The 26149-nt window shown below is 43.4% G+C and overlaps 2 protein-coding genes across 2 annotated transcripts in view; one reads left to right on the top strand and one right to left on the bottom strand.

Moving 5' to 3' along the window:
* Positions 1 to 26149, top strand: part of mmp28 (matrix metallopeptidase 28) — a 246599-nt gene that overhangs the window by 882 nt on the left and 219568 nt on the right. The window contains exons 2-8 of the mRNA XM_070829912.1: positions 2716 to 2792; positions 3189 to 3388; positions 10412 to 10633; positions 11614 to 11859; positions 15065 to 15214; positions 15474 to 15641; positions 16394 to 16861. Coding sequence (XP_070686013.1) covers positions 2716 to 2792; positions 3189 to 3388; positions 10412 to 10633; positions 11614 to 11859; positions 15065 to 15214; positions 15474 to 15641; positions 16394 to 16788 — 1458 coding nt within the window. The 3' untranslated portion in view covers positions 16789 to 16861. The remainder of the gene's footprint in view (positions 1 to 2715; positions 2793 to 3188; positions 3389 to 10411; positions 10634 to 11613; positions 11860 to 15064; positions 15215 to 15473; positions 15642 to 16393; positions 16862 to 26149) is intronic.
* On the bottom strand, positions 18987 to 25594 carry LOC139200438 (protein FAM124B). The gene is made up of 7 exons (XM_070829734.1): positions 25496 to 25594; positions 25076 to 25107; positions 24239 to 24448; positions 23473 to 23868; positions 22898 to 23094; positions 21038 to 21200; positions 18987 to 19941 (listed from the first exon to the last, which is right to left on the bottom strand). Exons 1-7 carry the CDS (start codon positions 25564 to 25566, stop codon positions 19331 to 19333), a joined length of 1680 nt encoding a protein of 559 aa, XP_070685835.1. The 5' UTR covers positions 25567 to 25594; the 3' UTR covers positions 18987 to 19330.

Raw genomic sequence — 26149 nt, 5'->3', positions numbered from 1 at the left:
ACATTAAAATGGAAATGTATGAAAGCTACTGTAGACTTTAGAGGGATTTTCCTGGAGGCTGTTGTGAAACTTCTTTTTATCACAGATTCTCTATGAAGAAATGTTCAATGTAGCAGATACTGTCCAGAGAATGTGTTTAGTTTGTGTACAGTATGAACATTTACTGTCTTATTTAGACCAAGTCAGCTGTGCACTGTTCTACTGTATATACTATAACTGCACATGACTTACAATGAGACCAACGCCTCTTTTATTAGAAAATACAACTTTGTGTTTCAGGGTATTTCTACGTTTTAATTGCCCGTCTGTGGTTTGGACCGTCTTTATTTGAAGCCTGTGTTTGGTGTCCATCCACAAGCTGCACATTTTCTTCATCAAAGCTGTTGGACCACTTAGAATCAGACTATTACATCTTTCCACAACTCTACTCTTACATGAAACAAAGCCTCCTGGGGTGTTTCCGCATCTCTAATGGGACAAAAGGACCTTTTTGTCGCACATTCCCGTTTGCCGAACCACACCTGTCATCGCCTCAATTTTAATTTCCATCCCACCGTCACCACATCTGTAATCATAGCTGTTCCTGCTGCTGCCTGAACATGAATCCTGCCGCATGCACACGAAGGGCTGTGATTGAGAGATCGTAATATTAAACCTCCAACACGGCTAATCCCAAACCACACTTCAACAAACATCTGTTGTCATGTATCCAGTTGATTCATTTCTTACAGCATTTTATAGGCGTTAAACTTCAGAACTATTCTCTGCCTGCATGAGATTCTTGTAAAAATGATAAGTATGAATTTCCCGGGACGCCCCAGGGGTTTCTTTCTCTCTTATGGGTGGTCCAGATCTATATACAGTTGCAAGAAAAAGTATGTGAACCCTTTGGGATTACTTGGATTTCTGCATAAATTGGTCATAAAATATGTTCTGATCTTCATCTAAGTCACATCACTAGACAAACACAGTCTGCTTAAACTAATACTGCACAGAAAATTATACGTTTTCATGTTTTTATTGAACACAACATGTAAACATTCACAGTGCAGGGTGGAAAAAGTATGTGAACCCCTAGGCTAATGGCTTCTCCAAGAGCTAATTGGAGCCAGGAGTCAGCCAACCTGGAGTCCAATCAATGTGATGAGATTGGATGTGTTGGTTAAAGCTGCCCTGCCCTATAAAAAACACACACCAGTTTTGAGTTTGCTGTTCTCAAGAGGCATTGCCTGATGTGAACCATGCCTCGCACAAAAGAGCTCTCAGAAGATCTACGATCAAGAATTGTTGACTTGCATGAAGCTGGAAAGGGTTACAAAAGTATCTCTAAAAGCCTTGATGTCCATGTGTCCACAGTAAGACAGACTGTCTACAAATGGAGAAAGTTCAGCACTGTTGCTACTCTCCCTAGGTGTGGTCGTCCTGTAAAGATGACTGTGAGAGCACAGCGCAGAATGCTCAATGAGGTGAAGAAGAATCCTAGAGTGTCAGTTAAAGACTTAGAGAAATCTCAGGCACATGCTAACATTATTGTTGACAAATCTACAATAAGTAAAACATTAAACAAGAATGGAGTTCATGGGAGGACAGCACGGAGGAAGCCATTGCTGTCCAAAAAAAACATTGCTGCACGTTTGAAGTTTGCAAAAGAGCACCTGGATGTTCCACAGCACTACTGGCAAAATATTCTGTGGACAGATGAAACCAAAATTGAGTTGTTTGGAAGGAACACACAACGCTATGTGTGGAGAAAAAAATGCACAGCACACCAACATCAAAACCTCATCCCAACTGTGAAATATGGTGGAGGGGGCATCATGGTTTGGGGCTGCTTTGCTGCCTCAGGGCCTGGATGGATTGCTGTCATCGACGGAAAAATGAATTCCCAAGTTTATCAAGACATTTTGCAAGAAAACTTAAGACCATCTGTCCGCCAACTGAAGCTCAACAGAGGATGGGTGATGCAACAGGACAACGACCCAAAGCATAGAAGTAAATCAACAGCAGAATGGCTTCAACAGAAGAAAATACGCCTTCTGGAGTGGCCCAGTCAGAGTCCTGACCTCAACCCGATTGAGATGCTGTGGCATGACCTCAAGAGAGCGATTCATACCAGACATCCCAAGAATATTGCTGAACTGAAACAGTTTTGTACAGAGGAATGGTCCAAAATTCCTCCTGACCGTTGTGCAGGTCTGATCTGCAACTACAGGAAACGTTTGGTTGAGGTTATTGTTGCCAAAGGAGGGTCAACCAGTTATTAAATCCAAAGGTTCACATACTTTTTCCACCCTGCACTGTGAATGTTTACATGTTGTGTTCAATAAAAACATGAAAACTTATAATTTTTTGTGTGGTATTAATTTAAGCAGACTGTGTTTGTCTAGTGATGTGACTTAGATGAAGATCAGAACATATTTTATGACCAATTTATGCAGAAATCCAAGTAATCCCAAAGGGTTCACATACTTTTTCTTGCAACTGTATCTTCCTTGGCAACATACAGCATCTACAGTACAAATGGAAATTTATCTTTACACTTTGTTTTCCTCAGGGGGAGGTATTCCTCTGTGGGGGATTTACCAAACAAAAGATCACCTTTTCTCAGAAGGGCACTTGGATGCATTAATCATGAGAAAGTTCTAGTTTTCTGTTATGTTTGTGTGTTTAGTTGGAGCCTTCCTGAAACGGTATTAACAAGTGTTATGATTTTAGGTTTTTCTGGAAAAGTACGGCTACCTCCACGAGGACAACCACATCCACAATGCAGCTGAGATGCAGTCAGCCATCTGGTAGGTGCTAATGTTTTTCTTGGTGATACATATTCGCTTCGCTCCACAATTTGGTGATCAGAGTTGGCTGGGCGTGTTCATCAGGGGGAAGGGTGAGCTCGGTGTGGGACGAGCCCCAGGGCTGAACGCAGGGCAGTAAAACACACCCTCACCTCTGCAGTGGGAAACCTCTGATGAACCCTCTCTGAACCATCCAGGAATTTGAAGAGCCCTGCCCTCTGGCCCATACACTGACTGTACTGTTATGGAAACTGATGGAAAAGCTTTGCATGGACTGAGTGTGATGTTGTAAACTGTGTGCGGTTGGCAAGCGCGTTGAGTGTCAACATGTTCATCACACGCAGACGAATGATGAATGAAGGAAGAGCATCGTGCAAACGTTTCCTCTCCCTGCAGTGATTTCCAGTGGTTGTCGCGGCTTCCTGTCACAGGCGAGATCGACGGCGCCACCCTGCGGCAGATGTCGGAGCCCCGCTGTGGGGTGTCGGATGAGGGCAGCCAGCAGATCTGGGCCCAGAGAGTGAACGCCATCTTCACTGGGAAGGGTGCTGCTGTCAGACGACCTCAGCGCCGCAGGAGGCGCTCTGCCACACAAGGTATCGTAGGTCAGTTTGTGAGACACAGTGACTCCATGTGTCTCTGAGTATCTATGTGAGAGATCACGTGTGTTTAATTCCATTGCCTTGTATGTGGGGGATTGGTGTGTCCTGCTGTGGAGTGGCCATAAAGAGGCTGCAGTTAACTGGGAGGGTCGACCTCTACAAACTGAAGCACTAAGTAGAGAGGAGGGCTGCAATTAAAGCTGGAAGAGTGTCTGATGCTGCACGTGATTCCCACTTTAAGCTGCAATTACACAAGTCCATGTATTTTTTTTAACGCCACCTTTACACTTCAACTTAAAAACATCAACTTCAGCTGAAATTGAAGTTGGGAAATCTTTAGAGTTTCGTGGAGATGTGTGCGCCTCTGTCAGTTGAAAAAAATCTCCTTGCATTGAAGAGGACCTTTTAACCCACTGGATAGTTTTTCCCAGTTTATAAAATCATTTGGGAGATGTACCCCAAAGGACCGTTTATGGTTTCTCTGCAATTTTCTCGAGGATTCCAAGTTAAATACTGCACTTTCCTTCCCCTAAATTCCTTTAAAAACATATTGAGGCTCTTGCTGGAGATTATCCTAATTTTCTGCTTTAAGCAGAGTAATAAAAGCGTTCATTGGTGAACAGATCAGTGCAATTTGAACTGGCTAAAGACTGCAGGATTTAAAGTGTTTAACGGTGGCTGAGAACCAGCAAATTTCTTGCAGACTGCATGAAGTAATTGAGCACAAGGTCCTCCCCTCTTCCCTCTTAGCTTAGGGTGCTTTACAGGAAATCCTTGAGAATTACCTCTCTTATGAACACATGTGGGAGATATTGAGTGGAGCTGGGGCAAAATCCCCAAACTCAAATGGATTTTCTTCACCTTATATCCGCATTAGGTGTCAAGATGACCCTCTCAGTTGGGGTCGATGAAGCCATTTGGTGAATCTTTGGTGAAAATTTGGTGAATTTTTGATCCCATATTTTGTTCTTCTGTCTGTACGTCTGCAGGACGTCTCAAAAATTACTCAATGGATTTCAATCCATTGCATCTTTGCATGTTTTCGTCTCTTACTGCCCCTCTCTGGTGCCATCGTTCCTCGGCCTCCTGTGTGAGTGAGCAGCAGCCTGGTGACAGCACCAGGAGAAGGAGAGTTTCTTCTCTCTCTCTCCCCCTCTCTCTCTCTCTCTCTCTCTCTCTCTCGTCGCACCTCCAGCCTCATGATGTGTGAAGCCTCTGCATTCCTCCCTGTCACTGACGAGCTTGGCTAATGTTCAGGGAATGCAGCGGTGGCTGATGTTTGCCGCTGCCTCTTCGTGTCAGTACCTGACATGTTCCCTCTGGTAAACACATCCATAACTGACTGACTGGATTACGTTGTTTGCCAGACTTGCCGGCTACCTCAATAGGCAGATATCTCACTAAATGAGAGGATATCTTGCAGAGTGGCAGAGTGGATGGATTACAGCCTGTTCTTGATTAAGAAATGACCCTCTGTCATTATTCTAGTCCCAGACATGACTCATGTGACAGATAGCTGTACGATCACACAAAGAGCAACGTTAATGGCAGATCAGATCCAAGCTCTTTCAGACCCCGCTTCATATAACCACTTACTGTTTGACATTTAACCACAGAATAAATGAATTGAGTGGCAGTAAGGCTGTGCAAGCACTGCCTTCTACTCAAACATTAGTTTTCTTGGTCATACAGTGGCAGCAGATATGTTTGTCTGAACTCTTTTGTGTTTGGATACAGCAAATAACAGACTGATCTGGGCAAATTGGCTGTAAAACCTTCCTTTGATAGGTAGAATTTGATTTATGCAGCACAAAGCTGGCAACAACCTTTGAGGCGAAGGCCTTGGTTGTGTACAGACCTTTTTTTTTTTTTTTTTTAGCCATGCTAGCGGCGTGGCTCGGTCAGTCGGTCCACCACATTGGTCCAGACTGAAACATCTCAGCACCTACGGGATGGATTGACAAGAAGACAGTTGTTGTCCACAGAGAATGAATCCCTCTGATTTAAGTGATCCCTGATTTTTCCTCCCAGCACCATTAAGTTCACATTTGTGCTTCTGCGTGAAATATTTCACCAGTGATTGGATGAATTCAAGGAAATTTAGTAGAGACCCGAGGCTGTCTATGGCACAGACATACGCACCTGGGATTATTTGCCCTTTCATGCCATCATCGGGAGAAAATACTGCCTAATACCTACAATACCTGTACTTTGTAGCCAGTGTTAATCAGGTCACTGTGAGCATGTTGTCATGCTGATATCAGCATTGAGCAAAGCTTTATTTTATATCACCTGTTAATTATTCAATCACAAGCATGTTAAAACGCTAAATACCAAATGTTCGTTGTGTTGAATGAACGAGCACAGTAACGGCAACAGAGAAGCAAAAAAAGAGTCAGTCCTGTTCATTCTAGCATCGATTCTCTAAACAAGGCTTCGTGTCAGTATCAGCAGCCATCCATTACCATAACTTAATGCTTAACTCTTTTAGCCGGTCGTCCTTGACAGCTGACACTGGCTGCTAAACCGAGCCTGCAGGCTACAGCAACGTGCACATGAGTCAGAGTGTTTATCGACTCTCAGCTGTGGTGTGATGTGATTTCATTTTGTGTGAGCATGGCCTCCTCGGAGCTTCCTGGAAACCGAAAACAGACCTTGACTCGTGGTTGAATCTGATGTTCGTTCCCACTGATATTTACAGAGCTGACATTCCACCCACCCTCGTCCAAGATAAGCGCTCTCATAGCAATAGGTGTGTGTGTTTGTGTACTTTTCAGAGGTGTGCACTTATGAATCTGTGCCCTGCCCTGGAAACTGTTAACCACTTTGTTGCCATTTTGCAGCGTCAACAGCGAACACCAGTTTTACATTATTTAATTAATTAATTTTGATTTTTAAAGTGAAAATGTCAGCTTGATTTGCTGCCTTTCTCTGCTCCATATAATTATACAGCTTTTACACTATTGGCTGGACGAAACAAACCGTGTGTCGGTCAGGTCAGTTCACCACTTTGGTCCAGACCGAAAAGCATCAGTATCTACCGGATGGATTGGCACTCTATTGTGTACAGACATTCATGGTCCCCGGAGGATAAATCCTTTTAGGATCCCCCGACTTCTCCTTTAGCTCTACCAGCAGCCTCCAAGTTGACACCAGTGATAAACAAAATCTCTCTGCACCTCCACAAACAATAACTTTGACTATCAGATGATCTGAGTCACTTCCTAATGTCTGTGATAACCCACCCTCCCCACACTGCCGCTATACAGGGCATCGTGGTAATTGCTTCCATAAGGGAAGTCGGGGAATGTCTCGTGTATCTGACTTCCTGGCTTCTCTGCCGTCCTCGGGGACCCCTTACTCGGCGGCGGTCTGGGACGGAGAGAAGGCGCCTGAGCTCTGCTGATCTACACACATCATGTGGCAACAGGCCTGATGCTTATAGTTTATCTGGGAGCGAGAAATGAAGCTGGGTCGGGAGGGCTAAGGAGTGTGTGTAACGTCCCTCAGACGGCAGGTTCGGACTTACTGAGAAGGAGATCACGTATCAAATTGTGTGTAAAAATCAGACTTTTAAAAGGAAAGTGCAGGCTGTAATGGCAGTGAGGGCCAATTCTTACATAGTTTTTTTCTTTCTTGTATGTAAACCAATGGATTGACTGTTATTCACTCCCCATACAGTCGTAGTGTTCAAGGTCCTGCTGCTTCCTCCCTCGCTATCCAATATTTCTCTCAATTATTGCAAATAATAAAAATGCTATGGCTCAATCTTACACAACTCAACTCCATGCAGACATTTGTGTTGAGTTGCTGCTGTACCACAATCTCTGTTTGTGTGTTTACACAAGCAGAAAGGCACACTGATGTCATTGCCAAACCCACGTCTTAATGGCTCCAGATATCCACATATTTTCCTTTCTCTGGGGTGCTGTTGAGCTCTCATGGCAATTCACAGTATGTAGTGCATAGCTCTTGTTTATCACTCACATCTTCCACAAGCCCCTCTGCTGTGTGTGAGTCAACTGAGCGCAAATGGCATCGAAGTAACTCGGCGTTCTCAAACCCGACCGCCTCAGCACGCTGTGTATGATTGAGCACCAGGGTGTATGTGCAGACCTCCCACTCGCATTTGGCCTCCACGTCAGGGCAAACATACATCGATCGCATCTTTAAATATTTTGACAACTGTGAGTGTGCTTGAGTTATGTTGCCACTTTGCAGTTAAGCCTCAAATGTGAAAGTATGTGTAGTTTTTAGATCTTTTGTGGCAAGTCACCTGAAGTGCATGACCCACTACCAAGGCTTAGATCTGATTCTAGCACTAATGCTGTGTCTAACCTTTGCAAGTACAATACAAATACGGATACTTTTGTGTTGGAGTAATCACCGCTGCACCTTTGCAGTTGCTTCACTTTTCATCTGTGCGTCAGAAGGACTCAAACCTTAAGACCAGGATATAAACTATATGGAAATAGGTAGCATTTTTTTAGCCTCAGCCTTCTGTCAAGAAATATTCTCCTTCTTAAAGTTCCTCTTATGTTGTTTAAAATGTGTTCACCAGCTCTGTCCACTCTTGGACTTGAACAATCAGAGCCAGCGTCCAGCTGCCTCGTCCCTTAAGGTTCATATTATCTCCTGATGGTTTCCTGTCTGCTTGTTGTGAATGTGTGCTGTGTGCCTGAGAGCTTGTGTGTGTTTGCTGTTATGTTTACTTTGTCTCCAGATTGCTACATTGTGTAATCCTGTGTGTGTGTGTATATATTTATATATATATGAAGAGATTAGGGTTTTGTAAATTAAAGAACTGTTGAACCACCCCCCCCCCCTTTTTCTCGATGCCCGTACAAATGTGAGATTGTGAAGTTTGCGACACATGTAATTACGTCTAAGATGAAAAACCACAGACACGTGTTGAAGTAAATTGTTTAGTCGAGCATGTACTCAGAGTGCTTGTTAGTTTAGCCAGCTGGGAGCTAACATGGTTAACATCCTATCATTTTGGCTCTGACTGTTAGATGTGGAGAGGCTCTACTTCAAAACATGGAATATCTGGCATCCGCTTTTATAATACAGGTATGCAAGATGTAAATACACTACTCACAAAAAGTTAGGGATATTTGGCTTTTGGGTGAAATTTCAGGATGAACCTAAAATACATTCTCACCTTTCCAGGTGAACTTAATGTGACCTTCTCTAAACTTTTGAATGCACATGTCCAACTGTTCAGTGTTTCAGTACTTTTTGCACAAGTTGCTGTTCTCTAACAAGAAGCTTAACAGCAAAATTCACAACAGGTTTGATCCATGAATCCACCAATACATTTCCTGCTTCAGTTAGAATTGGTATTTAAACAGTCCTCCTCATCATGCTGTTCACATTCTGACATCATGAGACCAAGACGACACCTAACAATTGATCAGCAGCACCTCAACACTGGAGGCTTCAAACAGGAAGTCCTCAGACGGAGGTGTTCACTGAGCTTAGAGGGTCACAGAGTGTCATCAGGAGGTTGTAACAGAGATACAGAGACTGGAAGAGTCACAGAAAGGAGAGGAGTGGACGTCCTTTGGCCACATCCCAATTTATTGAGACACTGAAATTGTTTTGTTGTGGTTTACCTACCACTGTTGTTAGATTTTCTTTCAATAAATTGTTTAAGATGAAGAAATTACCATTGCATGCTTCTACTTAAATGCCCTACTTTCATGATATAATATCACTGTAGCATTCACTTTTTACATTTTCCATATATTTCACCTGGAAGTCGAATATCCCTACCTTTTTGTGAGTAGTGTAGATAGCCACTGCAGTAGGAAATGGTAGTGTAAATAGTTTGTGGAAAAAATACCGGTATATAACGAAGCTAATAGAAATACCAGGCATGAATTCAAGTGAAGTTTGCATACAAACAAACAGAGAACAGCCAGATGAGTTGGATGGATGTACGATGGCCTCAGTGTGGGGCCTGTATGAATTTGTGCAAAGGACTTATTCAGATGTGTTCTCAGTAACAGGAGTTTGCACCAAGCACATTCATTCTTTAAGGAAGAATAATTTCGATAGTTTTTAGCAAACATCACTCAAACATGAGTAAACTGTGCATTTAGTGAGGACTATTTTCAGGCAGGGATTTGGTGTGTTGGTGAACGTTCATGGCAGCAGGACAGTGTATCTAATGTAGAGTCAAAATAAACTACATGTTCATTGTAATCAAGGAAAACAACACTCAATAGTGTGTGTTTTTAAATGAACAGAGAAAATCCTCAGTGTAGTTGGAACGAGTCGTTGTTGGTTTGGGTCTTTTTACATAAAGAATATCACCAGACAGATCCTTTAATGTGTCAAATAGCACTTTAGCATTTGTCTGCTCAGTCAGTGAAAACAAGTGTGCGCCATCAGGTCCTCTAATCAGGAAGTGACTGAGCCACACGGAGGTGTAGAAGGAAGGTGAAACTATTCTCAAGTTGATAACATTATTTCAAAGTTGGTTCACTAATGCTTCCGTTGCCATAGATACGTTTTGATAGTCTGAGATAACAAATGAACCTTGAATTCATGTGCAGTTTATTTCCATCTGTGTATCAGGCCAGCTAACCTGAGCAGATGGTAGAACCCGGCTAGAGGAGGCCGGGCTGTCTGTGTTTTATTAACATTTTTGTCAACACGCCACACGGTTTTACGGACTAGTGCCTCCACTTCTGCTTTTGTAATCAATCCAGTGCCAGCTAACATCTTACTGCCCTTTCTGGTATGGTGGCATTGCAAGGGAAATGTAATAATTCCATCAAATGTTAAACTGCATACAGTGTGTTCACTGCAGTGCAAAATCAGCATCATGAATGTATTAAATCGTACTTTGTTTCATTGTAGTCCCATTTTCTCTCCACTGGAATGGAGGAGAGTCTCTCATGCAGTTCAAATATTCAACTCTAACTCATTTGTCTTTTATACATGAATATTTGAATATGACTGGGTGTGTCTCATACCTCTGTTCTTCTCTCTCTCTCTGCCCTCTAGCTGAGAAGTGGTACAAACGCCATCTGACCTACCAGATTGTGAACTGGCCTCGCCACCTGTCTCTGGGCTCCATGCGGCTGGCGGTGCGCGCTGCCTTCCAGCTGTGGAGCAACGTGTCGGGCCTGGTGTTCCAGGAGGCCCCTGGAGGTCCCGCGGACATCCGGCTGGCTTTTTACGAGGGAGACCACAACGACGGGGCCAGCAATGCCTTCGACGGACCAGGTCAGGGACGACCACACAGAGATTCAACACATCCTCTGATCTATCCGTTGTTTTAATTAGACTGTGTGTGATGGTTGTTTTGTGTTATGGCCGTGTGTCTGTAATTTGTTCTCAGGTCTCTCTTGCAAAAGAGGTCTTGATCCCAGTTTCTTTTATAAATAGACCTTAACAAGTTCTTCTGTTTATGTGCACACAGTAACCAGATTACTGGGAATAAACCAGATTAAGATGATGGTTTGATTACACACTCTGCACCAACCTGATTTACACAATAACAAGAGGTTACAGGACTTGTAAACACCATGCTAACTTATCAGGCTAATGTGTGGATGGATGTGTGGTCTCCTGCAGGAAACACTGGATTTGGGCCACAACCGGAGGCAGTCCACAGTTGTTGTCACTCACTGTATTACAAAGCTTTCTCACTCTCATTGTGGCGGGTAAAATAGTCTGGTTTCCAGAATGTGACCCCAAAGGATAATTATTTTTAAATCCAAGCCTCACATTTACATATTTTGGGTTTGAAATGACTGGCAGGTACAAAAGAGTGTTGGGATTGGTCCAGTAGATCACCTCCGCTGGCAGCAGCAGATGGGCTGCAAACGAGCTGCAGTGGCTGTAATGTAATCCTTTGGAGCAGCCAGTCAAAGTACAACCGCTAATAGAGCTTGTTTTTGCCACTTATAGGCTCAGATTGTTATTAAAAGTGCGACAGAAAGAAACACCAGGTAACATAACAGAACATTTAAATAGGTTTTAAAAATAATTAAATGGAAGATGAAATGAAAGTAGAATAGAATTTAAAATGTTAAAATGTGAGGAGTTAATCCTCAGAGGACACGAAATCAAAATAAACCAACCAATCAGCAACTGAGCGGTTACTTTTAAATATGCTACAATTTGCAGGTGTGACTGTACAACACAGGACTGTTTAACCTCATCTCGGTCTGATGTGACTGTGAGGTGACTTTGACCCTCAGGGGGAACTCTGGCTCACGCCTTCCTGCCCCGCCGGGGGGAGGCCCACTTCGACATGGCGGAGAGGTGGACGCTGAACGGACACAAGGGACACAACCTGTTCATGGTGACCGCCCACGAGATCGGACACACTCTGGGACTGGAGCACTCCCCCGTCCGCCACGCCCTGATGTCGCCGTACTACAGGAAGCTCGGCCGCAGCCTGGTGCTGAGCTGGGATGACATCATCGCGGTGCAACAGCTGTACGGTGAGATGGCACTACTTTTTTATGGTGATCCACTCAACCCTGCAGATCCTGTCTGCGGGCTTGTTGTTGCAAACTCGTGTTGTGCGAACAAGGGCACCAAATGAAGCAGCTACTCAAGGGAAATGTTGTCTTTCGTGAAGTGGAAAGTGTGTGTGGTCCCGAGGTCAGGGGGGGAGTGTTAAACGTAGCACCTTCACTGAACACACACAGATATTTTTACCACCTTCTCCCTCAGGTTTAAAGTCTGACGCACTTTAGTGGACGGATGATAAATGTCTCACCGTCTGGCCTCAGGACGGCCGAGGGAAAGATGGTGAAGCAGACTGTGAGAACTGATTACATGATTTACTGACTTGTAGAGAAACCTGGCTGTTTTTTTTTTTTTTAGGAAACTCAAGTTAGTCATTTTTGACAAGTAGAGTCATTTTTGCTCTGCTGCCCATTTAATCAGGAGTCGTGGCTCTGAGCTGTGGAAAGGCCAGAGAGGCAGCCCTGAAGGGGCAAAAAAAAATAAAATAAAAGGCCTTAAAATGAGATTTGCAGGGGATCCAGAAAGCTTAGTTGTCTTGCACTGTTGGAAAACATGGAAACGCATCAAATCTTGGTGACAAAGAGCTAAAACAACATCCTCTCTATGGCTTTTAGTGGAGCTTATCTTGGTTTCAGCTCTGTGGCCACTTCGCTGCTGGGAGAAATGGGTTTGGGCTGAGGGCAGCAGAGGTGGTGTGAGCGTCAAAATAGAAAAGGTTTGCACACGCTCAGCGGCCTGTTGGTGTGTTATTATTATCCGGCCTCTCGGTGTTTACCTGGGAGTCGGTAGATTGCCGGGGTTGTTGCGGAGTGTGGGAGCGTTCCCCATGTGACAAATATAATAGTTTCTGTTTACCATGAGTGCGTCGTCCCTCCTGGCATGTGTGAGGCAGGTTTCCACATGTGCAGACGTCTCTTATTGCTTCTGCTCTTTCTGCTGATTTCACGGCAGCATTTTGCGCAAGAAGACGTCTGACTGACTTGTTTTCGTTTGCACCAGAACTCTGACTGTTTGACCCTCCTCTGTGGTGATGTGGTACTCAGCATGCATAAGATGGTGAGGATGCAGCGAGTTACTTTTCCCCACTGTGACCCCGAAACGAGGCGAACGAGAGCTGCAAAGGAAGACAGCTTTCTGCAGGAATGTCTGCATGGCTGCAGGATGATTCAACTCTGAACTTGAGATTCAGCTCAACACAAGCTTGCAGGCTTTTCTGTGTAATGTCTGCTCTGCCTCTGGAAATATTCTGGCCTCGGCTACCCAAAATGGTATTTGCCATGTCTTTTCTCCTCAGGGCCTTTCTTTATTCACTCTGGATTTAAAAAAACAAACAAACCCACTAGCTGTCTCTAAGCCAAGACCCTGCTTGGAGACACGCTTTCGTTTTCAGCTCAGTTACACTCAGTGACCACAACAATTAATGCCACTTTGATTTATTATGTGACCATGGATGCTACCATTAAATGAATAGCCACTAATGAGCAGCAATTAGAACAGATGATTAGTCACGGAGTTGCTTGTGTTGTGTGGCTTTTACGTCGAAAGCTGAACCTGGGAAAGTTTGCTAATCAGTATGTAAAGAAGTGAAAAGACACTTAATTAACTTTGTTGTGCTGCTTCACAAAAACATATTCAGGATTCTTTAGTCTGCACACAAGTACAACATGTGTATTTCATGTCTGCTTATCAACCTGATTCCCACCCTGTGGCGGTGCTCCCTGCACGCTGCAGCTGCTCCCACGTAAATGTCAAGCAGCTCCAGAAACAGACACAGACAAGAACCACAACTGACAGGACTGCCGGCGCTGTGAAAACGCTACATCTGCTTTAAGACACAGACACAGAGTGTGTATATCTGGGTGTGTGTGTGTGTGTGAACCACTCCTGGTGTTGGCATTATGATCTGATAAAAAGCAGATGTGAGGCAGCCTGAATATGTCAGTCTTCAGAGCTGTGATCGCTCCGTGACAGGAAACATGAAAACCTTCGAAGCATCTTCTATTCAAGAACACGCTTGTGGTAATTCTGCCTTTAGAAGACAGTGTGTGTACAGTGTGTGAAAGTAATAATAGTACCATAGTGTAAAAAAAACAAATGAATTACATATCCTGCATTGAGAAAGTTATTTAAGTAAAAGTGTTTATTAGCAAAATACACTTAAAGCATCAAAGGTTGTCAGTTGTTGTTTAAAATACAGATGCATTAGAAGAATGGCATGAAATGGGAGTACTCAAGTACCTCAAGTGGTGCTAACGCAACAAAATAATAATGCTTTTAATACTTGAAGTACATTTTGATAATAATACTGAAGTATACATACATTGTGATACTTTTCCTTAAGTGAAATATCTGAATACTTCTTCCGCCGCTGTTAAAAGTCAGTCAGACATCTAGCCCTTATCTTACAACACTGCACACACACAGTTGTCCATGTGTTATCCACTGTGGTGTGTATGTCTGTTTTTCCTGCTGTCTTCCTCCTGTTCTTGGGTGTGCTGATTTTATCCACCCCCTACACAAATGTTTGTTCAGCTCCTTGCAAACAAAATGGCTGTAATCATGTCTAAAGCACCATCATTTAGTCTTAAGTTTTCGGTGTGTGTTAGGCTTTTCCCTTCGTTCCGCTTTGATTCTTCCTTCACTCTTTCTGTTCTCATGCGTCAGGAATCTGCACTATTAGTCTGTACAGACAAAAAAACAGGAGTAAGTGGGCTCCTTTCTTTTAGTGCTATTTGTTTAAGGTTCCACTGTGCGCTCTATCTAGAGCCCTTTGTTTATTTCCTGTGCAATATAATGTCATCCATCAGTATACATCAACCCAGCCACATCCTGGAAGGGACTATTTATATGTTAACATCATCCAAGTCATGTTTCAGGACAAGCCGCCGCTCTTTGTCTCTCCATCTGTTCCCATGTTGTCCAGTTTAGAAAATACTTAAATTGCTTTTGGTGTTCCTGGTAGATTAGACTTCACTCTGCAACGCTCTGTCTGTCCTCACAGCTTTGTTTAGTCACTGAGGGTTTTAAATAATCATCTCCCCATAAGCAAAGCACTGAGGAAGCTCAGTGCAGGTGGACTGACAACTTGCTCAGACTGGTCGTGACAGTAAGTGGATTCATCTCTCGCGGTCTTGTCTCGTGGCCTTTAGTTCACTGCTCTGTTTTCGCCCCCAGGTAAGCCATCGGGCGACCGCCTGTTGAGGCTGCCCGGCCAGGTTCTGCACGCAGCGCTGCAGGAGTGGGAGTTCACAGAGCTGAACAGCGGGCATCAGACCACAGGGCTGCCCCTCTACTGCCAGGGTGTCTTTGATGCCATCACCATGGGTGAGGACGACTGGAGAATATCAATCAGCCACATCCTTCATAACTGTGGTTACTGGTGTGGCTTCAGAAAATCAAATCAAATCTTGTAGAAACAAAGAAGAATCACATTATCATCTCTATATTTCTGAAACATGTGGACAAAGCTGTATTATAGTTATATATGAAATGAAACAAAACAGGAAAAAGAGGATAATGTGTTTATTTTTCTTTTCTCTGTGTGTGTGTGTGTGTGTGTGTGTGTGTGTGTGTGTGTGTCCAGACCAGAATGAGACAGTGCTGGTGTTTCGGGGCAGTGTGTACTGGACAGTATCGGCTGATGGCAGTGTGAGCAGCCCGCTGTCGCTCCGTCAGCGCTGGTCTGACCTCCCTCCGGCCATCGAGGCTGCTGCCTTCTCCCCGCCGGACTCCAAGTGGTATTTTTTCAAAGGTGCCGCTCCACTGAGCCAATTAATGCTCCTCACACTTCCATTTAAAGACATTCCCTGACCTGCTGCCTAACTTCACATATCTGTTAAAGCCCCCAAAATAGACTCAATTGTGCCCTTTAAAAAGGAAAGTGCTATTTAAAGACTGCGCTGCCCTGAAGCCTCAGCTGTTTTAAAGCAGCTTCACTTTTGTGCTAAAGGCTCATAACTTGTGTGGTGTTATTGCCAAGTTTAACTCTCCTGTTAATGGCCAAAAAAAAACCTGACGGCGTTCTCTCGATTCACTCATCTGATAAATGCAGAACATTTTTATGCAGAATGCAGACGCTGTACTGAGACATTATTTATCTGTAGATCATCTCCACCTCTTACTGCACTTTTGACACTTGGCTGTCAACAGTAGCAGGTTGCATTTCATCAAGACGCTGAACCTCAAAACATTTATTTATTTATTCGGAGGCTCAGTGTGCAAGATGAAAGTCCTTACTGTCTTTTGCAAATGTTGTTTTTAAAGGGCACAGCTTGTTAGATTTCTGTATTTTGATATTAGAATTAAAAAAATGTTCATTTAAATGTTTTTTAACATTTTCAACAATGAAGTGTCCAAGTGAGTTCATGTCATGATTTATGATAAAACGTTTAATTACTGGATGAATTTGTAATTTTTTCCTGCAAAAAAATAACATCTTGAAGTTCAATGTGTAATATTGTTATTTGTGTCTTCATGCTTCCCTCCTTGTCTCGTGGCGTGCAGGGAAGCGGATGTGGCGCTACACGGGGAGCGTGCTGGACCCCGGCTTCCCCAGGAGGAGCAGTGACTCGGGGCTGCCTCGCCACCCCGACTGTGCCTTCTACTACGCCCCTCTGGGTCACATGGTCCTCTTCAAGGGCTCCCGCTACTCTGTGCTTAACCTCAAAACCCTGCGCCAAGAGCCCTACTACCCCCGCAGGCTGACAGACTGGACTGGCGTGCCAGAGGGGACCAATGGAGCTCTGACCCGTCCAGACGGACGCCTCTACCTGTTCAGAGAACAGCGGTTCTGGAGATTTGACCCTGTCAAGGTGAGAGTGACCAGAGAGGGCCAGTGGGCCAAGGATCTGAGCTGGACTGGTTGCAGCAACGCTCCTCAGAGCAACAACATCCTTTGACCAGCAGAGGGAGCTGTGAGCTTTACATTAAGTGCAATTTGTTGATGTGTACTGTATATATGGGTGCTATAACGTTAAACTGCTCAGTCTAAACCCACACTCAGTTTTTATGTTACAAAGGGAGCTTAGCTCAACAGAGTCAAGCCATGAAGGGATTTAACAAAAATGAAACCACTTGGTTTATACATGAAGCACATTGTATTTAAACTACAGAACAATTTATATTACTGTGTGTAAATGTGCAATTATAGCCTCATGAATGCAGTTTATATGATGTAGGACTGTGCACTCTTCAGTGAGCAGAACAAACTATGCTTTTAAAACCTTTCTTCTCACAGTACTATTTGCACACTGACATAGAAACCACAATATGTTTTTCCATCTCATTTGCACCGTCACTAACGTATGTAACATATTGTATAAACAACTGTTACTATTTGGGACTGTGATTGTGTGTTCCCTCCTGATTACCTGCTATAGTAGAGTCTCTGTGCAGTGCTTCACTACTTGAGCTACCCAGGGTGCTCAGCATTATATGGAGTTACAGTGGGGCAAAAAAGTATTTAGTCAGCCACCAATTGTGCAAGTTCTCCCACTTAAAAAGATGAGAGAGGCCTGTAATTTTCATCATAGGTACACTTCAACTATGAGAGACAGAATGGAGTTTGGAGTGTGACTGTTTGAGGTTGTGGACAGGTGTCTTTTATACTGATAATGAGTTCAAAAAGTGCCATTAATACAGGTAACGAGTGGAGGACAGAGGAGCCTCTTAAAGAAGAAGTTACAGGGCTGTGAGAGCCAGAAATCTTGCTTGTTTGTAGGTGACCAAATACTTATTTTACTGAGGAATTTACCAATTAATTCATTAAAAATCCTACAATGTGATTTCCTGGATTCTTTCCCCCCATTCTGTCTCTCATAGTTGAAGTGTACCTATGATGAAAATTACAGGCCTCTCTCATCTTTTTAAGTGGGAGAACTTGCACAATTGGTGGCTGACTAAATACTTTTTTGCCCCACTGTATATTCTGATTCACATCTGAGATGTTTTTGCATTTTGAGGAACAGCTGCAGAGGAACAATGATTCACTGTGAAAAGGATTTGCACATGAATATTTTCTCATTCAGCTAAAATGAAATTCTGTCTGGTTTGTGACTGACGGCCCCAAACAGGAGTTTGACAACGTTGGTATAGGATTAAGATTTCTGTCGTGCCGTAATGTCTCTGTTGTAATCTGACCACAACAGAAAGCTGTTTTGTTCATGTATCTTTTAATACTAAACCTTTGTTTCAGTAAACAGTTAAACACATTCATCCCTCCGAGCTGCCCTGCTGACCAACAGGAGCAGCTCATACTGTACAACCTTAAATTATATGCATTAGATCACACAATGACAATAATGTACAAGTGAATGGCAGACACAGGTCGATCTGTTAGTGGGTTACATTTAGAAGGTCTGTGGCCACAATTGAGGAGATGATGCAAAGTAACAAGTGATATAGAAGAGACGAGTGTCGACCTTTTTCTTTTCTCACCGAACACATTATTATCTTATGGTGATCATCTGTTGTACATGATGAGTCCAGTAGATGAGTTATCTGTCTGCTGACTCCTCAGCTTACTGTGCTCAGGTAACATTTCTGAGTTGTCAGGACACATTTGGGCTGTTTGAGACACCTTATATGCTAATGTTCAGGTTTATATTAATAATGTATATTACACACAATATTAAGTTAAGTCCAAATGATCTCTAAGTACTAGTAAAAAAAATCCTGTTCAATCTGGACTATCTGAGGATGAAAATAATTAAGTAAGAAAATTCAATCCTCCATACAGTAATGTGACTCGGTCCAGTCCATCCCATTTAACACACGAATACTAGAGCAAGGATTGTTTGTGCATTCATACAAAATCTAATCATAACCCTCTAGGCTGTACTTTTACTATGTAAAGCCTTGTTTCAGAACTGTAACACAGACAATCGGAGCAATCGGACTGAGTCAGATTTCTAATCACGATCAAACAGCGACTTCACACTGAGATCACCTTCATCAAAAACATAACACATGACTTTCCTAGCACAGTAATTAAATAGAGTCCTACACTGGCACTATTACCCTGACAGTAACACTTAGAACATTTCCTTTGTGTTTTGCTATTCACAGGGCTACATTTTAGCACAATAGCTGCACAAATCATTAGTTGGATCTACAAATAAAAGTAATTCAGACATTCAACAATATTATTACTACCTGCACAGTCTTAAAATATCACTCACCTTGTACCTTGGCAGGTCTGTCAGAGCTGGACAATTATTCTGATGCTGTGTAGCAAATTTATGCGACAAGAAGAAGAGAATTTAGACAGAGTCACTTATGAGTGTGAAGGGTCACCTGTAGCTGGTTTCTGTATTTCAGAGCAATGCTCTCTTGTCAGACTGCACCGCCGTGTCCTCCCACATGACTTCTCTTCTTTCCAACCTCTTTTCCTTTGTCATTGCACTGTGATTGTTACCATGGATGTGGCACAGTGGCAGGAACTTAGATGAAGAACTCGTCGACTGGTTCCTCGTTGTTTGTGCATGTTGACAGCAGCTCAGCAGTAGTCCTGTTTTCCATTATGAGACCTTTAGATGGGCTTTGTCCTGCCGCCACAGTCCTGCTACCACAGCCATTCCTGGCTGCATTTGCACACCCAGCCGAGCCCCACATTTTGGAGGGGCTCTGAGGGTGTATGTGTGTCCGGGGCAGACATTCAGTTGGCTCCTTGGCTGGAGCCTCACCAGCTGAAGCCCCAACAGCTGCAGGTCTCTCAGAGCGGAGAGTCATCAAAAGGTCCATGGAGGAAGAGCGAACAATTGTTTTGACTGCTGTGTCAGAGCGAGGTGAGACGGGTACTCCTGTGTCTACGTTGGTCTCTGGCTCCTCCTCGTCCTCTTCCAAAAGGAGATGGGAGAGAGAACGGGTGATGGAGGGGCGGAGAGGAGAGTCGGGGTGACTGGTGGTCGAGGGAAGTGCAGGGCTGCTGCGCTGGGATGAGTAACAGGAGCTGCCTGGAGGGGTGCTGCACCAGCTTCCTGATCCCAGGCTCTCTGCTCCACCACCTCCGCCATGGAGCTTCTCCGCGACAGGGTCACTGCGCGGTCTGTGGCCTAACGACAGCCATAAACACGTGAAGCACAGTCACAAAATCTGCAATTACAAATGCTTGCTATTGTACTATACTCAAATGTCTCTGCATAATAAAGTGACTGTTTTGGGAGGTTGGGGTCAGATAATATGCAGATGGCGTTACAGGATAAGACTGATGCTTTTATCATTTCTTGGTATTCTTTTAATTAAAAAAGAAGTTATTCGTTGTAAAATATATCACTATGGATGGCCTTCAACGGTTTTCAATACAAACTTGTGACTTTCTCAAATAAAAAAATAAAACAGCTGAGACCTGAAAACCCACTGCAGAAAACTCTGATACATTTCAACAAGCTGCACATTAATGTCGTTAAATGTCCAGTTAAAATATTCCAAATGTAATCCATCTTAAATATTAAGGTTTACTTGTACACCAACAAAAGCTATATTACATTCAGTGTAACACACTGAGCGCATCATTGAGGTCTAACAATTGAGTAGAGTACATTTCCTTCCTCAGGATTTTAAGTCTTAGTACATTTTGAGTATTTGAGTATTTTAAATTCATGTCCAGTTGCCAGCAGTCTTCTTCTGCTTCCCTGCCTTTGTATGCACACTGCTGCATTTATTAGTGCGAACAGTGGAATAATGTAAAACCACTGGCAGGAAAGTGTGTAACGAATGCGCATAAGACAAACGCAACAAGGACCTTCTCAATAAAAAAGTGTTCCATAATGCAACTAGAGATCAAAAACTCCACAGGACACCTTTTAGGTCTTAACACTTATTTGGCAAACTTTCCATCCCTCTGATTCATTACAGTGATTACGGTTACAATAAGCCTCCTACATGAAAACAATAATTTTATACCCTGGTAATCTGTGAGCAGTGGGAAATTAAAAAACAATCCTGTCATGAGCTGAGTCAAATCATTCTACGTGATTCAGTGGCACTTGTTGTTAGCTAGAGATCTGTCTCACTGCCAGCACAGAGTCTTCTCTTCATGAATATCTGGAAAGTGCCGACTTATATATGCAGCAGATTTATCAAACGGCAGATACAGCTGAGCACAGAATCTTAAACCCTGTGAACACAGTTTTCACTCTGTGTACTTACCCTGCTTGTGCATGTGCCGGGGCGGAGGTGTTGTGAGGCTGCACGGCGACAGGCTGTGGCCCTGCGCTGAGTTCCTGAGCTGCATTCCTCGAGGGGACACGCTGGGGCAGGTCAGGGGGAAAGCACAGGTCAGAGGCCGCTGAGGTTGAGCTGGGGTTTTCACCTGCGGCACAGAAGGACAGGAGGAGCGGGATTATGATTTACACCAGGACTAGAGAGATTTAAGCATGTTAAGTAACTTTGACAGAATTAACATACACGCATCTAACATATGGCTACTGTGACAGCTTTGAGCCAGTTCTCTAAATGATTTCATTGTCACAGGAGAATGAAGAATTTATAGTGTTGAACTTTTGCTGAGTTGCGGCACAAATCAATACAATTTGATATACAAGGAACAAAAGCAGCCACTCATATATCATGAGTTTTCCAGCCAACCTGCTCTGCTCTTTATCACTTGGCACTTAATTGTATTTGGACAAAGACGATTATTGAAAATCCTCTAAAACAACAACGTACCTGAATTGGTTCACCATTACCATTATAAATTCAGTCAAAATATGAATTTCCTCACATTGATCTTGTAACATTTCCTCTACAAAAGTATTTGGACAAAGTATTATTTCTCTGTTTCTACAAACTTTACATCTAAACAGGTTTTCTATTTTTCTCAAACAACACAACATGTTTTTAAGATTATATTTACTGTGAAGTGTTTGGCCAACATCTGGGGACAAAATGTGATTTGCATTGAAAATTATTTTGTCTTATATATGCCTTGGCCGGCTACATATTGAGTGCGAGATTTCGTGTTCTACAAATCACATTTTATCACGACAATGAACAATGATCCTGCTCTTTGGACTCTGTGTTTTGAGATGATTACAGACTAAAGCTTCGAGGAGACTGCTGTGTGTTTGCAGTTTAACGAAGGGCTGCTTCAGACTGATGCAACCACTGATGTATGACAGACCTCATGACAGACCCGACATATATCAAGGAGAGGTTTTTCTTCCATAACACATTAAACAAAGAGTGGGGGAATAGTTAAGTAACAATTGACTCTAAACTCTGAGCCTGCCTTCAGAACATAAAGTCCAGCAGTTTTCTGCTGCTAAACTCAGACAAAACTGAAGTTATTGTGCTTGGACCTAAACACTGTAGAGAGACATTTTCTAACAATATAGCTACTACTGGATGGCATTACTCTGGCCTCCAGCACCACTGTAAGGAATCTGATCATGATATGTCCATTAAATTTAGAGAACTGCTTTTTTTCACCTGCATAACATTGCCAAAATAAGGCCCATCCTGTCTCAGAATAATGCAGAAATACTAGTCCATGCATTTGTCACTTCCAAGCTGGATAATTACAATTCTTTATCATTAGGCTGCCCCAACAAGTCTGTAAAGACTGTTGCTGCAGGTGGTCCAGAATAATGCTGCATGTATACTAACGAGAACTAGGGGAACAGATCATATTTCTCCCATACTAGCTTGTCTGCACTGGCTGTATAATAGAGTTTAAAATCCTTCTTCTCAACTACAAAGCCATCTGTATGCTTCATGTCCCTTTAATGTTTGTGACCAAGTTGGTATCTTGCCCAGAGCTTTATGTCTTATGTCTAGCTGCAGTTCTCTGGCTTCTGTGGATCTATTGTTAATATTGTTATTATGGTTGCTGCTTGTTGTCCATCCCCCCACCCACCGTCTCCCACCCAAACCCAACACAGACCCCGACAGAAAGCCGCCCACTTCCGAGCTGGTATCTTTCTGAGGTTTTTTCCAGTTAAAGGGGAGTTTTTCGTTGCCACTGTCGACCTATTGCTTGCTCACGGAGGGATTTTAAGCTGAACCTACCTGGAAGAGAACCTTGTTGCCATCCAGGTCTTCTGTCTGCCAGCGTGTAGTGCTGATGGGGGTACAGGGATTGGGCAGCAGTGGGACCAGCTGGCCAATTTCTTCCACACTAAACTGCAGCACGGCAGAGCTGCATGGCTCCACCCGAACCCCTGGTGACAACTGTTTTAAAGCCAGTTGCAGGCACAGCCCAGGCTCTGAGAGTAACAGGGAAAAATACAGGACAGACAGGAAAGTCTTTTTTAAATAAGTAAAAAAGACATTATTTGACTTAATTTTGGTTCATTTGTTTTGCGATATTCTACCAAAATACAACTGATATTTTGAATAATACATATCTGTTTATGTTGTAATGATAATGTCAATAGAAACAAATATATTTTGTAAAACAAATAGATGTGCATTGGAAACATAGAATTTTATGCCACCTCACTGCCTATTTGCTTTCCCTCTTACTACAATAAAAAAGCTAAGCCTTAAAACTGGACTTTCAAAGTGGGTACATTACATTTTCATCGCTTTACAATATATAATTTAAAAAATCTAAGAAACACTGAAAAATGTAAAAGAGGTACCAGTGTGGAGAGTGAACCAGCAGAAGCCTGTCTTCTGCTCCTCTGCCTGTCGCTGCAGCACTGTCTCATAGAGACGCACTGCATCCTCATAGTTGTCATATCCACTGTACAGTGTCACACGTAATATCTCTCCTCCACAGTGCACCGGTCGAACCCCCCACACGGGCATCCCTGCACCCAAACTGTAGAAGTCTCTGCTGGGCAGGAGGTAGGGCCGCAGCAGGGGATTGGCTGAGGAGCTGCTGGAGGTAATGTGGATCCCTCCAGTTCGTCTGCCGCAGCTCTCTGTGTGGTGGTACTGCCAAGGTGGACGCTGAAAGAAGTCCAGCACTTTGAGGATTCGCTCTTCTCCATATGCCTCATGGAGGAAGAAGGTGATGGCCAGAGAAGGGTAGCCTGAAACATTTATTCTCAATCAGCCTTAAAAAAAAAAAAAAAAACAACCAAAAAAACAACAGGGGCAATTCTAACAGAGAAGCTTGTTGGCATGGTTACACCATCTGCAGAATAAATGCTGGATTTAGTAATGAACATTTCACAGGATTGTTCAAATGGTATAAAATCCTGTCTTGCTCACATATGGAAATTGTATTTTTCCCTTTTTTACAGAGAAAAAATACACTTACACAATGTGCAGTGAAATTAAGTGTGCACGCACAACAGTGATTTGTTTCCCTGCCAAGGAAAGACATGGGACCCTGTATAACCAGATATAATAATAATACATATAATAAATGAAAGACCACAAAGTAAGAGAGGCCCTTACCTGCCACAGGACAGAGGCGGGTGTAACTTCTGAATGGGGAGGCCCTCTCTGACACATGGAAGACGCGGAGACTCGGGCAGAGCCAGCGAAGGAGGCGATCCAGCGTGTGCTGCAGCAGCAGGGAGTCTCCAGGGTTGGCCAGCAGATGCAGGTTCATCAGCAGGAGCCGCTGCTGCCGCTGCTGCTGGACCCGACTGGTCATGAGCTCAACTGGAGTCACACACACGCACACACTCCTCGTAAGTGTACAAAAATAAAAACGCTATAATCAAGCAGCACAGATGTTGTAGCAGAAGCCATATAAGATGTCGAGTTACTCAAAGTGGTAGTCTTATTGATTTTACACGACGCGATCAGTTTCCTTGTCATGGGTAGTATGACTCAACTTGTCAAAACAGTTCTTTGGCTTCTTCGGAAATGAATAGTCACAATGCACAAACTCCAGAATGTGTTTTGAGTTTTAATATTTACTTTGGTGCCAAAACAAAACCCTGGAGCAGTGTGTTTGGAAAACACATAACACAAATACAAAGTGCAGCCTCGCTCTCCTAGACTGTTTACAGTCATTTTACTGCATAATAATTATCATCAGCTAGAGCTACAGATCTCAGTGTTAAGATATTATCACACATTGGTGGCATGGGGTTTGAAGGACATGTGGACATTTTACAAGGCAGGGAAAGCCTAAATAACTATCAGATTGCATTATGGGAAGTGTAGGATTAAGGATTTTGGAGCTTGACTCATATTACTGATTAAAAGCCTTGATATTTTAGCACACTTCTTACATGTACACTGGTTCCTCTTTGGCTTGTGGCTGACTGAAGCTATACTTACCCCCAGACGATGACATCCTGCTGCAGTCAGATCTGCATATGGCACCAAAGAGAGAGCACACGAGTGATTACTCTGCAGACACATTCTTTATTAACTTAAAACAGGCTGGAGCAAAGACAAAAATCTGTCTCCATCTTGCGGTTGCTGGTTTGGAAACCTGCCCCTTCACTCTGGTCACCATGACAACCCATTATCTGTTATTAGCCAACATACCCGTAAAAAGCCACTTAATGAGAAAACAACATAAAAAGTAAAGAATACATATGAATAAGTGCTAAAAGCTGCTAGTTTTAAGTGTCAGCACGCCTCTCACAACTTACTATCTCGGATAAAATCAGTTTCCATTGCGGCTACGGCTAAAAAGTTGGCTAACTAGCTAACGTTAGCCTGGAGCTAACGCAGACACAGGAGTTGACTCACTCGGCAGTTTCAGCTCCGGAGTCCACGTTTTCATCGTCGGCTCTCTTTAACCCCGCCACTCCTGGAAACATAGTCCAGGTGGGCTTTTCACATGTGGCGGAGACATCTGCACCGGGAGTCTGAGCGGCGTTTGCTGCGGTCCGGACCGAGAGAGAGGACCATCCTGTGTGAGGTCTCCTCACTACAAAACCAAAAAAAAAGACTGGACTCTGAGCTGGGACAGTGACGTCACCAGGCAACCATACACCGTTACGTTAACATATAAAATAAAAGTTTGGGACTTTATGAGACTGAACCAGACCTGGAGGTGCCCACACTTGAAGTTTAAAGGAGATGCGGTCTGTCTGTGTTTAGGAAGTGACTGAGACTCAGTTGTGGGCGAAAGGGAGCAGCTGAAGTTTCAATCTAAAGCCGCCTATAATAACATGGAGCAGATGGCATGCGTCTAACAATATGAGAGGAACAAAGGAGGCAGGCCAGACGGGCCGGGCAGATTTAAAAGTGCAGGGGACGTATGGAGGGGAGGCTCTGACCCCTGAAAATTAAAGACATTGTTTGTTAAGACCTTAAGAGTATTAAACCCCACAACAGCTCCGCTTTTGGAGAAACACTATTGGATTCCAAGTAAGGTGGAGTTAGAAAGCTCATGCAGCT

This window comes from Pempheris klunzingeri, chromosome 4 (assembly GCF_042242105.1).
Source record: "Pempheris klunzingeri isolate RE-2024b chromosome 4, fPemKlu1.hap1, whole genome shotgun sequence".
Lineage (NCBI taxonomy): Eukaryota > Metazoa > Chordata > Actinopteri > Acropomatiformes > Pempheridae > Pempheris > Pempheris klunzingeri.
This window is presented reverse-complemented; position numbering and strand designations above follow the sequence as displayed.

What these genes read in the sequence shown, in the direction of transcription:
- LOC139200438 (XM_070829734.1), bottom strand. Translation starts at nt 25,566, where the DNA reads ATGTTTCCAGGAGTGGCGGGGTTAAAGAGAGCCGACGATGAAAACGTG. An exon ending in CTGGTTCACTCTCCACACTG is followed by an intron (nt 23,095 to 23,472) that starts GTACCTCTTTTA and finishes TGTTACTCTCAG; the next exon opens with AGCCTGGGCTGTGCCTGCAA. An exon ending in GCAACAAGGTTCTCTTCCAG is followed by an intron (nt 21,201 to 22,897) that starts GTAGGTTCAGCT and finishes TCTGTGCCGCAG; the next exon opens with GTGAAAACCCCAGCTCAACC.